This window comes from Cucumis melo, chromosome 9 (assembly GCF_025177605.1).
Source record: "Cucumis melo cultivar AY chromosome 9, USDA_Cmelo_AY_1.0, whole genome shotgun sequence".
In the NCBI taxonomy this organism is placed as follows: domain Eukaryota; kingdom Viridiplantae; phylum Streptophyta; class Magnoliopsida; order Cucurbitales; family Cucurbitaceae; genus Cucumis; species Cucumis melo.
The window spans coordinates 25,197,032-25,211,433 of NC_066865.1; the positions used below are offsets into that span (position 1 = coordinate 25,197,032).

General features: G+C 35.5%; 1 protein-coding gene across 1 annotated transcript; it reads right to left on the bottom strand.

Annotated features, from left to right (window-relative positions):
* Window positions 1-1,254: 1,254 nt before the first annotated feature.
* On the bottom strand, window positions 1,255-12,180 carry LOC103483084 (serine/arginine-rich splicing factor SR34A). Its single transcript, XM_051090008.1, has 14 exons — window positions 11,967-12,180; window positions 10,515-11,862; window positions 10,213-10,278; window positions 10,057-10,131; window positions 9,872-9,975; window positions 9,794-9,837; window positions 9,625-9,671; window positions 9,476-9,533; window positions 5,147-5,196; window positions 5,011-5,067; window positions 4,739-4,848; window positions 4,586-4,660; window positions 4,474-4,510; window positions 1,255-1,599 (listed from the first exon to the last, which is right to left on the bottom strand). Exons 2-14 carry the CDS (start codon window positions 10,599-10,601, stop codon window positions 1,579-1,581), a joined length of 831 nt encoding a protein of 276 aa, XP_050945965.1. The 5' UTR covers window positions 10,602-11,862; window positions 11,967-12,180; the 3' UTR covers window positions 1,255-1,578.
* Window positions 12,181-14,402: the final 2,222 nt, after the last annotated feature.

Consider the following 14,402-nt stretch of genomic DNA (forward strand, 5'->3'; position numbering starts at 1 on the left):
TTAGTTAAAAGAAACAATAGCTCAATATGCAATCATAGACCAAAGAGCGAACTACAAAACTTGTCCGATTTTGACTAGAGAGCAAGAGTTAGGATGAGAGAGAAAAGACATAAGTAAAATCAAGCATGATCAAAATTAAGATAGAAAATGATTCAAGAGCATTGATTGAAATCAAGATAGGAAGTAAGGGAATGAGCAAAAGGGAAATTAAGGGTCATGCACATGAGCAAAGGGGGTTAATTGACAAAATGAGTAGTTCTGGAAAAAAAAATTGATAAAAATTGTGGATTTATACTCTCTTTTTTTAGTGAAGTTTGTCATTGAAAGTTGAAATATGAGACTCACATTTGATTTTCTTTTATTTCCTTTGTAAAAACATATTCTTAGATCTACATAAATAAGGGTAACCTATCAACATTATTCCCAATGTCTCTGATCTCAAAAGTAAAACTGGGTGGATGGCTGGAGACAACATAGGGTGGATAGCTTGCTCGAACTCATGTGTAATAGATAAAAAATTGGAGCCACAACCACTGCACCCTATTGACCTATATTATTTAATTTTATATTACACATCTTAAAAGTACCATTCTTACCTAAATTCTTTTTAAAACTACATTAATCTTCTAATTGAACCGATGATATCACATGATTGTACGTGATAAAAGAAAATTGACTGAACTCAATTTTAATCCACATTAGAGATTTATGTAAACAACCCCTAGGTGGGCCCACCTTGCTAAATTATGTTACGAGCGTCGTTAAAAGCAGTCTTAGTGGCATTTTAAACCCTGCAACATTTTTTATGCTTACTCCGTCTTCTTCCTCTTCCCTGCTCCCCCCACAACTCCATCATCTAAGCTCCAAATCCCTCCAACAGCCGCTCACCGCTCCTCACTATCAACTTTTGTCGTCCTTTCCTTGTCTTCTTCCTCTTCTATATTTGTTCGTTTTTCTTTCATTTTCTTAGTTGTTCGCTTTTCTTTGGTGCATCTCACCTAAAATCATAGAAAACCATAGATATGATATGTGCCTGTAAATACCAAAGCAAAGCCACATTTAACCTCCGGAGGTTCACATCATCTAGGATTATCGCACACCTAAGGTCGGAAAGTGGGTTCCTCCCGCTGCAAGTTCGGATCAACGTGCATGTTCACATTGGGAGTACATCGTTCATTCCTCATGGGTCTCTTCAACCTGTGTCCCTCATGCTGACAACAGAAGGGAAGAAGAAAAGAAACAAAAAGAGAAGAATATCCAAGGTCTAAAATTTATAATTACAAGGTCTAAAATCCCATTTAATAACAATTTCATTTTCAACTTTCAAACAAAATCTGAGTAGTTATCAGCAGGGAAACCAGTCTGCAAGTATCTTGAGAATGCAGATACCTAAAAATGTCTCCAAACAAAGTGTAGGAAGCATTCAAAAGAAAATCCATACAACTCATGCCATTTTCCATCTAACTCAACCCCTCATATAACCAGTCTGCACTGCATAGGTCCTAAACTAAAATGAATTCCAAGGCAATGTCACATCCTGAATATTATAACAACCACGCATATAATAATAGCTTTGCATCACCCGCTTTCTTCTCGTGCCTGAAAAAGAAATTTCCATCAATTTTACTTATTCAAAGCATTTAGTGCAATAGATGTGTTTAGACATTAGTTGTACAAAGTCAAAATAAGACCAAAATGTATTAGATTTTTTTTCATAGAAACAACTTTCATCGAAAAAAGAAATGAAAGAATACAAGAGCATATAAAAAAAGCTCAATAAAAAAAAAGTCCCACCAAAGGAGCAGGATCCAACTAAAATTAATGTTTACTAGCAAATAGTTACAAAAAGGCTCTCAATCTTAAGCCAAAAGGGACACATGAAATCTCACTAAAGTCTATCATTCCCTATAAAAACTTTACCATTTCTCTTCGCCCAAGTATCCCACATTAGTGCACACACCCCAGCAAGCATAAAAAGCGTCCTTTTTTAAAGGTGAATGGAAGAGGAACTCCTCAATCATCGCACGCACATCTCTCTAACCAGCAATGCTGACATCGAACTTCTGCAAGGATAAGCTTCATACAGATCTCACATACTGGCAGCCCCACAAGAGATGATTCAGATCTTCCTCCGCCTTACCACACAAAATGCAATAGAAAGGCCCCATAAGTGAAGTTTTCCTTCTAGCAAGTCTATCAAAAGTGTTAACACGACCAAGCAATACTTGCCGGATAAAAAACCTTTCTTAGGAATCTTAATCCTTCAAATGGTATCAAAAACAGACTTCCCAATGAGAAAGGGATCTAAAAGCAATCTGAAGAAGGATTGACAAGAAAACCCCTTCCTAGGATTTGGACACCAAAGATGAACACCCTTCTCTCTTTCCTAAAAGAGCACCCCTCTCCAGTGAAGAAAGCAGAAAGGCAACCTCCATTGTTCTCCTATTGGATTGGACAGATTACGATAAAACCCAAACGAAAAAGGACACAGACCAAATCGAGAAGCCAGAAATCGAGCAATTTTGAAGGGAAGAAAGGTGATAAATACGAGGAAAGACAGAAGAAAGAGTGCCCTCCCCCACCCACTGATCCTCCCAAAAAAATGTCCTTTCCAATCCCACACTTCACAAAATCAGAAAAGGTAGAAAGTTCAAACGAGATATCTTTCTAAGGATTCCGATCTGAGCATTTAACCCCAGGCTTTGGGTTCAAACGAGATATCATAAGGGCGATTGTCATGCAATTGTCATGCTTGCACACAATAACAAGTCTCCCAACCACCAGGCTTTGGGTTCAAGATAGCTCTGTTGTGAGACCTTAAATTGCCAATCTCCAACTCTCCCTTACTAATAGGTCTCCCAACCATCTACCAATTGACCAAATGAAAGCCCTTCCCCTCCTCCACCCGCTCCCAAAGAAAGTCCTCATGGATTTTTCAAGACACTTACAAACTGAACTAGGGACACGAAAAAGGGGAAAGTAATGAATTGAGATGCCACTAAGAACCGATCTAATCAAAGTTAACTAGCCTGCCTAGGAAAAGAAACTTTTCTTCCAATTGGGAAGAGCCTTTCCTGAATCTTCGAATTACCACCCAAAGACGATGTAACTTTCGAATTACCACCCAAAGGGAAATCAAGGTAGAAAGAGGGAGAAAATCCAATCTCACATCCAAACAAGTCCGCCCTTCTTCCAACCTTCCTTTGGTCACAGTTAATCCCTAGATTTTGACATTTACTCCTATTGATTTCAAGACCAGACATATCCTCAAAAAACTCCACCATATGATTTAAGATCATAAAATACTCCTCTTTACTCTAACAAAACAGGATAGTGTCATCAGCAAACGAGAGATACGATAAGCCACCTCATTTGAGCCAATCCTAAGGGGCTCAATAATGTTTCCATCTACTCCCTTAAGAATGAGATGACTTAGGACATCAAGAGGCTTGGATTGAGTACTGCACATTCTAGAGGCTTAGATCGAACCTTTAGGAGTTCCATTGACAAGGATAGATTACTGAACATTCCTAACACATCCTCCATCTAAAGCCAAAGCCTTTTCTTCATCATCACCTTACCAAAAAATCCCAATCAACATGATCATAGGTCTTTTCAAAATCAAGCTGAAGTACGACTCCCTCCTTTTTCCTCTGACGAACATCCTCAATTGCCTCATTGGCTATCAGGACTTGATCTAAGATCTGTCTACCCGCTAAAAAAGCTCCTTGCACCTTGAAAATTGTAGAAGGCATCACTTTCCTTAACCGATTGGCAAGGACCTTTGCCAAAATCTTATAAATACTGGTGATCAGACTAAAAGGCCTAAAATCCTCGACTCTATTGGCATTTTCCTTCTTCAGGATTATACACACATAAGTCTCAACCAGGGATCGATTTAAGATACCTCTTTTGAAAAACTCTTTAAACGCAACTTCCAAATCCCCCTTAACAATATTCCAATTGTTAAGCCTATAAACAATCAACATGCTTATTGCATGTACTAATTAGACATATATGATAAAAGTAAAATTTGAATCCAAAATACAACAAACTAGTTTTTTAAGCATATAAATCCATAAACCAATCGTCTTTAAATGTCTTTCTTGTATAAAAATATTATGTGTTTCCAATAAGGGTACGTTTTAATGAATGATTCCATGTCATGTTTTGTCCTAGATTTCTAAAAATGGCATGTCATAATTATCGAATACATATCCATGCTTCTCAGCTTCTGATCACTTCCATTGGCAACAAGACACTCATGCTACCAAAAACAAAATGGTGACCACATGATAATCATCGTACCCATTCCCTCCCCCATAAAAAAACACCCTCTTCTCCAGAGGTTCTTTTTAAACATCACTACCAATTTTCGCAGGTCATGCAATCAGATAATGTTATTTACCATGAACGTAAATAGATGCTATAAAGTTTACAGTTTTTGAAGCATTAAAACCAGAAGTTGCATACCTGACGTGGTGATCCAGATCTTGATTTTGACCGTGGCCTGCATATTTTTGCAGAAAATTGTTTGTCAAGCAAATCTAAACTAATGAGAAAAAGCACGCACAGGCCGAAGTACCTTGAAGATTTAACAGGAGATGGAGATCTCGATCTTGAAACTGATCTAGAGACAGATCGTCGTTCTGCTGATTTGCTGCAGCATACAAAAAAATGTTACAACAACGCAAAAGAGGCCATGAGGGCAATAAAGACAACAGTAAAAGCATGGAACCTCCTATTTCGTCTAGCAGTCCGGCTTCGGCTACGGCTTCTGCTCCGGCTCCGGCTCCGGCTCCGGCTCCTGCTCCTGCTCCTAGTGGGACTTCCATCATACTTCTTCACCTGCAACCATATATGATATGTCATCCACAAACAAGGGGCACAGACAACTGAATCCAGTTTCTTGTAGAGCTCAAGAAAGAGGTTGTGCTGATAATGAAAAATATCACAACATTAGGCTATTTCGAACTAACCAAAATGGCAAGCGAATAAAGGTTAAGGTACCCGAATGTATGCTCTCGCCCAAGGATTTCTGAATTCAGTATCATCAAGTTTTCGTATCTAAATAATAGAAAAACATCAATTGTCAAAATAAAATAATGCAGAACTTCTGACAAAATGTGCTTTTAGAAAAACTTACAGCATATTTCATGTCATCGTAGTTAGTATAATCAACGATCCCAAACGTCCCTGGACATGTTGACTACAAATAGTAAATATTTATCTAATTACCAATTCAATTCAAAGTAATTTCAGTTTCTAAGCTTGATGGAATTTTTAAAAAGAGAATAAAATCGACAACTCCTAGTTGTTAGTGTAAATGAATTTCATGTGTTATGACATGTGTCAGAGAAACATTATAAAAGTAAATTTTATTCATAATACACCCCTGGATTATAAACTAATAAAAAAGACTGCCTCTTCAAATATCAAAAAAGCCAACATAACACAATGTTAACACCAAAATACCAACATCATACAACAAAATATAAAGATGATATGAAGTTGCAAGAGAATGTGTTGTGGTTTTTTTTCGGAAGAAAATGGTATATATTCAAATTGAACGGAAAGAAGTAACCTAAGGGCAGGGAATTGACAAGACTCCTTCCGAAGGAGCTAATGGAGGACCACCTTTCAATTGAACCATCGAAAGGCTGTAATTACAAAATGGTGTAATTTGTGCACCATCAAGATGTAAGCTAAAAAAAGCCCAAAAATAATTAATAAAAAAAAATACTCATCTTCGACTAACAAACTATTTTCTTCTCTCCACAGACACAAGAGAAGGTAGTGAGTACCACATCCCCACTAGATTTTATCACTGCTAGTGAACCATAACCAATAAAAGCCCTTCAAGCAGCCAATCACAACCTTCTTAGGCATATAGCTCACCCCCAAAAATATTGAATAAGTTGGACCAACCTCTGATAGAAAAATTACAATGAGTAAAAAAATGGTCTGGAGCTTATCGTGAGTATTTAAGCTCGAAAGCAACAGAACCAACCTAGGAAAAGATTTCTTCAAGGCCCCCTTAGTTACACTTAAGAAGGTGGTAGACTTAGTTGAGATGCCTGTGTATCCCTCTGGATTCCTAGTTCTAGCCTTAGTGGCTTTTATGCTTTTTCTTTCATTGTACTTTGAGCAATAGCTCTTTTCATTATATTAACGAAATGTTTGTTTCTGTTTAATTAGAAAAAAAGTAAACTTAGTTGGGACACCACTAGAGGGATCAAGACATCAATAACATAAAACAAGCCTAAGACCTCTCCTCCCCAGGAAAGTTGGACATATCAACACATGATTCATCCAATCCACACATCTATTGTGTGCCGACTAGAAAAAGTTGGGCCTTAAAGTCAACCAGTAGTGAACCCCCAATTCCTACGATATACAAAATTAAATCCTTGGGAAGGTATTGCTACAAAAGCTTCCTTTTCTCTTTTAGTCCATTGTTTCAAAGGGGATGGGAGTTTTTTTCTTTTTTGGAAAATTGCACAAACCATCCCTTACTATGGAGTTGGTTACAATCACACCCATTAATTTTCAATTTGCTCAATTTGTACCCTTATAATTTTTAAATGGAAGCAATCAATCCCTTTTTAAATTAAATATTGTTAATTAATTCAACTCACACATGAAGAGAGGGAGGGGTAAATTTGTAATAAAAAATGAAACTTGGAGAAGTTGAAGAAGCACACTTGCAGCATCTCCCCCTCTTCCTTCGATAAGGAACACCTCAAAACTCGCCACCTCTGTCCCTGCCACCTCCCTCGACCGTTGCCTCCACCCTAGTCGCGCCGCAATCCACTGTCGTGGACCGTCGGTGAGATGTTTTCTTTTGGGGAGTTTTTTGCTCTCTCCAACCGATTCTGGATGTCAATTCCAGCTACCACCACGCAATCTTCTGACACCTTTGCCGCCATACCTTGAGATCGCTATTGCCAGCATCATCATTTTCAAAATCTTAATTTTGGGCAAGCTTTTGGGTTTTTATTTTAAGTTCTTGAATACCCATTAAGTTTTGGTGTAACTTATGTTAAATTGATTTTTAACATTTTTCAAAGCATATTCAAGATATTTTAGTAAGTTTTTTCGGTTGGAATCTTTGTACTGAACTATGGGATTTTGAAGGATTTGTGGTTGAAAGTGTCGTTTTTCATCTTTGAGGATGAAAGTGGTGTTCTTCATCTTCCTTCTTCTTCTGTACTCTCTCCCAAGTTTATTTTTTATTACAAATTTGCCTATACACTCTTGTGCGAGGTAAATTAATAAATAACGTTATTTAAAGAGGGGTTGATTCCAATCATTTAAAAACTATAAGGGTACAAATTGAGTAAATTAAAAATTAATACGTGATAGTAACCAACCCCATAGTTTAGGAGTGGTTTGTGCAACTTTTCCTTTTTTCTTTTTTCTTTTTTTCTTTTTTTCTTTTGAAAAAAACAGCTCTCATTCAGAAAAAAATAAAATATAAAAGAACACATGGGTATCCAAAAAACAAAACCACCTCACTAAAAGAAGGGCTCCCAACTAAATAAAACATTGCCTAGGGAATAATTACAAAAACACCTTTGAAACCCAAGCCAAAAACAAAACATGGAAACTAACAAGGCCCATTTTTTTTGGATGTGGTATCACTCAGTTGCTTACCATTCCGTTTCATCCTACGACCTCTCCTACCCCTCTTGTGGGTTTCTAGCCATCTTTTGTCTTTTTTTTTTTCTTAAGCAAAGAAACAGATTGAATAAATGAAATAATGAGGAGACCGCAAGCACTTAAAGATCATTGCAAAAATACAAGAAAAGAAAAGAAAATAATCCAATTGGAATGGAAACTAAATAAGAAAATTTCAAGTGCTTAAAAGGATGCTTTGATTTGCACCAATACAAAGCAGTAGAAAGAACAAAATCCATAAAATGATCAAAACAAGAAGGGTATAAAAAAACGATTATTGCTCTCGGCTCATAACATCCAGAAATAAGCTCACAAAAAGTCAGCCAAACGGCTGTTGTCTTTTGTCTGAAAGGAAACAAATATATTTTCGATCTTTTTCATTTGCTTGGGGAGTTTTGTTGTACCCTAAAAAGAAGGGGTGTTCAAATTTAGATTCCACGTTTGTCAAGTTTTCATGTCAATCATTTTTTCTCTATTTGGTCAAACCTTTCTCGCTCTGGTCTCTAACTTTACCTCGATGAAGAAGGTGAAAATTGGTGTAAGAAGAATAGGGTTAACTGGACAATAGGGTTAAATAGTATAGTTAACCCCCTTACCCCAGACTAACGTGTATCAACTCTACAAATAAGAGTCTTCCGAACAAAATGAATAATACATTTCCTTCAAGAATTCTCCAAAACTCTTAATCTACATCAAATTGATATCAGAGCCTTCATGAACAGGCCTGATGGTAAATTGATGATCAAGAACACCAACAATCTTCCTGAAATCCAATCTCATGACGCAGAAGCATCCCTCTCTACTTCCTCTCAGACCTTGAATCAGCAGATTGGCAATTTAAAAACTTTAGTGGCTGGTTTATGGGGCAAACCCCAATGGTCATGCTCCAACAAGCTATTGAGAAGTTAACATTGGAAGTGAAAAAGATGGCCAACAATCAACCAAGAACCAACCAAGAAAATTCAAGGATGCAAGAAATTGTAATAAATCCATCCTAGGACAATTTTCAGAATTTCAACCAGCAATCAATTATCAAATTCATTGGATTTGTGCTATATAGCTTATGTAGTTTTGAATCCAATTTTTGAGCAGTTTGACGTTCACTAGGTTAGACAAGGGCTACAGGGAATGATCAAGGAATACCTTGTCCATCCCCTTCTGCAAGAAAGAAATTTTTTGTGGCAAGCCAAAGTGCTACTTTTTGGAGTCTTTAGGAAGAGGAACAATAGAATTTTTAAAGGGCTAGGGCACTCTTAAACCAATCTTTGATCTCTTGTCACATTCATGTTTCTTTGTGAGCTTAGGTGGGAAAACCTTTTTGTAACTACCCATTAGAACTTATTTTTCTGGGAATCTGGATTAGAGGCCCTTTTTGCGGTTAGCCTCCACTTTTGGTGGAAACACAAGGGGAACTTTCAAGAAAAGTTCAGCTATCCAAATGCCTTGCATTTCTCTAACAGAGATATGCCATACTTTCATAAGCTTCATTCATAGACCCCAAATAGAAAGTAAACCACTTTTTAGAGATAAAAACAACTATAAAGACCCCTCCATCACATTATGTTCTGAAGCTAGGCAAGGAACATATGCTTAATTAAATATGTGCAGTAAGAATTATGGATGATGCACAAGCTTACATTCCAACTCATATCAGTTATCACATGAGTTGAATTTGTAAAACAAGACAAATAGGTAACATCTGCTTGAGAAATCATTCCTACACGGCAAAACTGTTGGGCACAAACTAAAAAAAAACAATAGCAGTTTTTTATGGGGTGAAGAAGGTGTAGTTAACCTTCGCTATCACGTGAAACTTCAGCAAAACACACATCCCCCGCCTTACGCATATGATCCTGAAAGCATTATTCCAGTAAAGCCATCATATCAACATAATCCAATAAAAGAAAACCTTGATCTTTCATTGAACAATAAAGATTTTAACACCTTCAAATCCTGCCAAGAAGCAGAAGACGGAAGACCACGTACAATAACTGTGAGAAAAATTAAACATCCATTAGCGCATTGAATTAATATGGACCTAATGAAATACCATGCATGGGAAAATTTTCCAGCATCGTGGTTCCTTATAGCAGCACTGAACATATTCTCACACCTCGATATTCTGATCGTTTTGAAACACCAAAACGTCCTCCCCCCTCCTCCTCCTCCTCCTCCCCCTCCTCCTCCTCCTCCTCCCCCTCCTCCTCCTCCTCCTCCTCCTCCTCCACCACCACCACCATAACTACTACGACGATCACTAGATGAAGGGCCTCTACCACCATGTGCAAGCTCAACCTATTTGAAAAACTGAAAATATGAATATAACAAAAATAACAGGAATCAGGAAATGAAGGCAAGAGAAAACTTAGTTGGTACCCTTAGACGACAACCATCAAAGTTATATCCATCACGAGCTCTGATTGCATCTTCTGCATCCCTAACACTCTCAAACTAACAACAGAAAGCACATAATATCATGAACTTTGACGATACAGCTAAAAGTAGGTAAAAACTAAGATAAGAAAACGATACCTCCACAAAACAATAACATGGAGGGCGTGGTGGAATCTTCAATTCAATATCCAAAATTCGGCCATACTGCCAAGAAAATATCGATCATGTAGACACAAAATTGTAAGTTCAAACAAATTAAACCTTAAATCTGCTGAAGCCAGGAAATACATGTAGTATATTTTTTCAGACCTAAACTAAAATAAATTTGAACTACTGTAGATCACCAATGTAAGGAGCTTTCACATTTAAAATATGAACAGAGAAAATAACAATTTGCACAGACACGGTGAAAAGAATTAGCTAAGACCAAGGACATCTACCTTGTAGAACAAATCTTCAATTTCATACTCTTTTATGTCTGAAGGCAAGTTTCCAACATATATTGTGCGAGAAAAACGACTACTCATCTTCAAGGCAACAAATTACTCCAAGGAAGTTTGAATATTATTCCTGCACACATATGTCATAACATCATGCATCTGTTTAACAAATCATCAAAAGGAAAGAAACACCATCTTCCACCGTAACCAACTGCCATCGGCATCGTCAATTTTACTCTCCAAATAAGGCAGAACAATAAACAATGAAGCAAACCAAGAGAGCAATCCTCGATGTGAGCCGTGCTCCACAATTCCATTGCTCATTTGCTCCCAGATGCTCCAAAGGTATAATAATATTGAAATAAATTTTGTATCTCCTCATCCTCTCCAGAAATTTAGCAGTGCATAGCTCTTCTGAGAGTGAGCAAGTAGCTCCATTTATAAAAATAATACCCATAACTCCACAATGATCCTCCCATTCCCTCTCTATATCCCTATGTATGATTGCAATGCTCATATTTGTCGAAGCGCTTGTCATCTATCATAAAGAAAGCATCTGTGTCATGAGATGAGGTAAGTGACATACATGATTAAGTTTACCTTACTCAGCTCTCTTAACAGCATTGAGAAAACAATCCTGAAAAAATATGTAGGATGTCCTCTGTTGATTAACTTTAGATGATCGGTGAAATCCTCAATTATGTTGCATTTGATTCCAAAGAGGAATGGAGCAAATGTTTTCTTCTATTCATATCAACATATTTAAGGACATTGTCATACAAAACATTGGTGTTATATTATAAGTAGCTAATACTCTTGGTCCAGCTTATCCAAGTCGTCAGTGGAAAAACTACATAAAATTTTTGATACAGAAATACAACAATGCACTATCAATTAAGAAAATGGAAACAAAATTCAAGAAGGTGGATCTCTAAGTCACGATCTTTAGTCCATAAATCCCAACTAATAGGACATAAATTGAAGAAATTCTTTGGGCCAATTCGGTACACGGGATGCACAAAAGCATAATTAAGAAAATAAAACTCAAACGTTGGCATGGTACCAAGTTGTTGATTCCTTCTAGTGCTGGCTCTTACAGCCCAAGTACGAAGATAACAATCGAATACAAATTTAAGATTTCCAAGGTACAAGAAAGTGGAATGAAATAAATAAATAAATAGTTGGAGGAAGCAAAAAGTTGAGGAATGTTGTTATCGGCAAATGCATTTCACCTTAAACCAACAAAATGCCCCACCCTATTCCAGAAAACGAGGGAGCTGACAGAGCAAAATTTAAATCCAATATTTCCAACGTCCGACCCACCATGAAACACTCGAAAACGAGCAGTCTGAGTAATAAAATTCCTCATCAGGAATATGAAGCTAATTTTATTATCACACTGACACGGTGAATAGATACAAGTATAAGCAACGCCTAACGAGAGCAACATACCAAAGAGTGAGAAACTGACGAAGTAAACTGCACCGAGAAAGTGAAAAGCGACAGTGACGGCTCTGCGGCTCGGCAAGGGCTGAAAGAAGAGTTGATGACCTGGGGATCCTTCTCGGCTTTCTTCGCAGCGACCGGACGTGATGACGAAGGGCTTAGGGTTAGGTCGCAACAGAAGATAATATACCACAGCCACAGACGCGGGAATAAGGTTAAGGGACCTAATTTCCAAATATGTGATTATCGAGTCCTCCCAAATTAAAAAAACAAAAACAAAATAAAAAAAAATAGTAAAAAACTATTTACGAAATATAGTAAATTCCATCCAAATTTATAATTTTTTTTTTTTACCATTCCTCTATTTTATATTCAAACGATATGAAAGACAAACAGATAAGTGATCCAATCTCAACGAAGTAAGATTGTCAGACTTATTATGTCTATTTTTGATGTCTTTGTTTGTGTTATTTGTAATGTTATTTCTACTTATACCTCTCGTGTAATTATTATTAATTAGACATTGCTATCAACTTCGTCAAATAGACTATAATATTATATGTTTAATGATTAAAAATATAAGTTTCGTGTGTCTTCCATAAATGTCTATAACACGATGAGTTACTTTTGAAACTGAATAGATTTTGAGTTAGAAGTATTGTTGGTTGGAATGATCTATTTAATTCACTTTTTAGTCAAATTTAATTTGTTGCTCTTGATTAGAATCCACTTAAACATTATATGGCTTACTAGCTTTTCGATTGATTTCATCGAGTAAATTACAATTTACCAAGGTTTAATGTATTATTTTCTTCATCAAAGTAAACATTATTCATCCATAATTGCATGCATTACCTCACTTAAGGTACTGAAAAAATTGTATCATAATCTCCAAATGGTAAAACTAGACTTACATTTCTAATGGCACATGGTTTCGCCCGAAGAATTCATTTTATATATTTGGAACCATGCATCCTGTTAACGCGATGACCAATCTTCTATAACTTTAAAATTTCAAATCATAACTATTGAATATTCTTAGTATACTACATGTCTATTACACAAATATCGACAAAAAAATTATCATCAAATATTACTAATGAGATATACCACTTATTTAGTTTATTTTCAAATATACCAAAATATATTAAAATATTTATAAAATGAAGCATAATGTAATGATCTATCAAATATTTGATTGGCATTAATAAAAATTATGACGTTTTGCTATATTTAAAATTAGGTTAAATAGTTTTACAATTTATTAGGGAAACTTACGTAAATATAACAAAACATCAAAACGGTCGTGTAACAAACTCATAAAGTTTGCCATTATCTTCTTCGTGATTTCTCTACGATTTCTTTCATTGTTTTTCTTATTTTTCTCTTTTTTTTCTATGATTTTTTTCCATCATCTTTCTTATTTTTCAATTATTTTGTTATGTCGTTGAATTTTTCCATCATATTTCTTCTTTTCATTAAGATTTATTTTCACCGTATTTATTCTTTTCTGATTTTGTGATTTCTTTCGACCGCCTTTATTAGTTTTTTATTATTTTTACATCGTTTAATATTTACATATTATTTTTTCTAATTATTATGACAAAAAAATATTGGAAAAAAAATCATTTAAATTGAAGTAGCCAAATGTAAAAAAAAATAAAAATAAAAGATTGTGTATAAAAAATCTTGAAAAATAAAACATTTAGATTGAAGTAGCCAAATATAATCGTGTAAAAAAAATAAAAGATTGTGTATAAAAAATATTGAAAAAGATAAATTGTAGCAATATCTAAACGATCGCAGGTAAATTACAACCATATGTAAACGATCATTTTGTAGTCATATCTAAACGATCACTTTATAGTCATATCTAAACGATCCTGTATAAATTATAGTCATATCTAAACGATCGCGTATATATCGAAACATGTTTAAATGATCACGTATATATTGAACTACATCTAAACGATCACAAATATATTATAGCACGTTATTGACGGTGCGGTTGACAGAGCATTTTTTGTATTTTACACGATGAATCTCTATGCTTTTTCCATTTTTTAAATTATTCTATACAAGTGTAAATACTTTGTCGTTTTTTTATATTTTTTAAAAGACCACTTGAAACAATTTTCACTTATTTATGTACTATCATTGTCATCAAATATTGATGACAAGATTTACCACAACTATGGGAAAGAGACAATGTCAAGATTGACAAACACGTATTACAACAAAACAAATCCCTGACACAGCTTATTTTTTGCAAAAATAACAATTTTGGTCGGTTGCGACCAATTTAAACGAGGCATTGGAACTAAAATATAAAAACACCTTTACTCATTTATTTAGTGAATGTGGTCATTGTGCTTCATTCTCATTCTCGTATGACTACCTTTTAATATCTTCCAATTTTCTTTGATTCCACAGTTATGTTTG

Coding starts and splice junctions, on each gene's coding strand:
- LOC103483084 (XM_051090008.1), bottom strand. CDS start 10,601: ATGAGTAGTCGTTTTTCTCGCACAATATATGTTGGAAACTTGCCTTCA. Junction 10,279..10,514: donor TTGAAGATTTGTTCTACAAG/GTAGATGTCCTT, acceptor TTTTCTTGGCAG/TATGGCCGAATTTTGGATAT. Junction 9,672..9,793: donor AAAACGATCAGAATATCGAG/GTGTGAGAATAT, acceptor TTTTTCTCACAG/TTATTGTACGTGGTCTTCCG.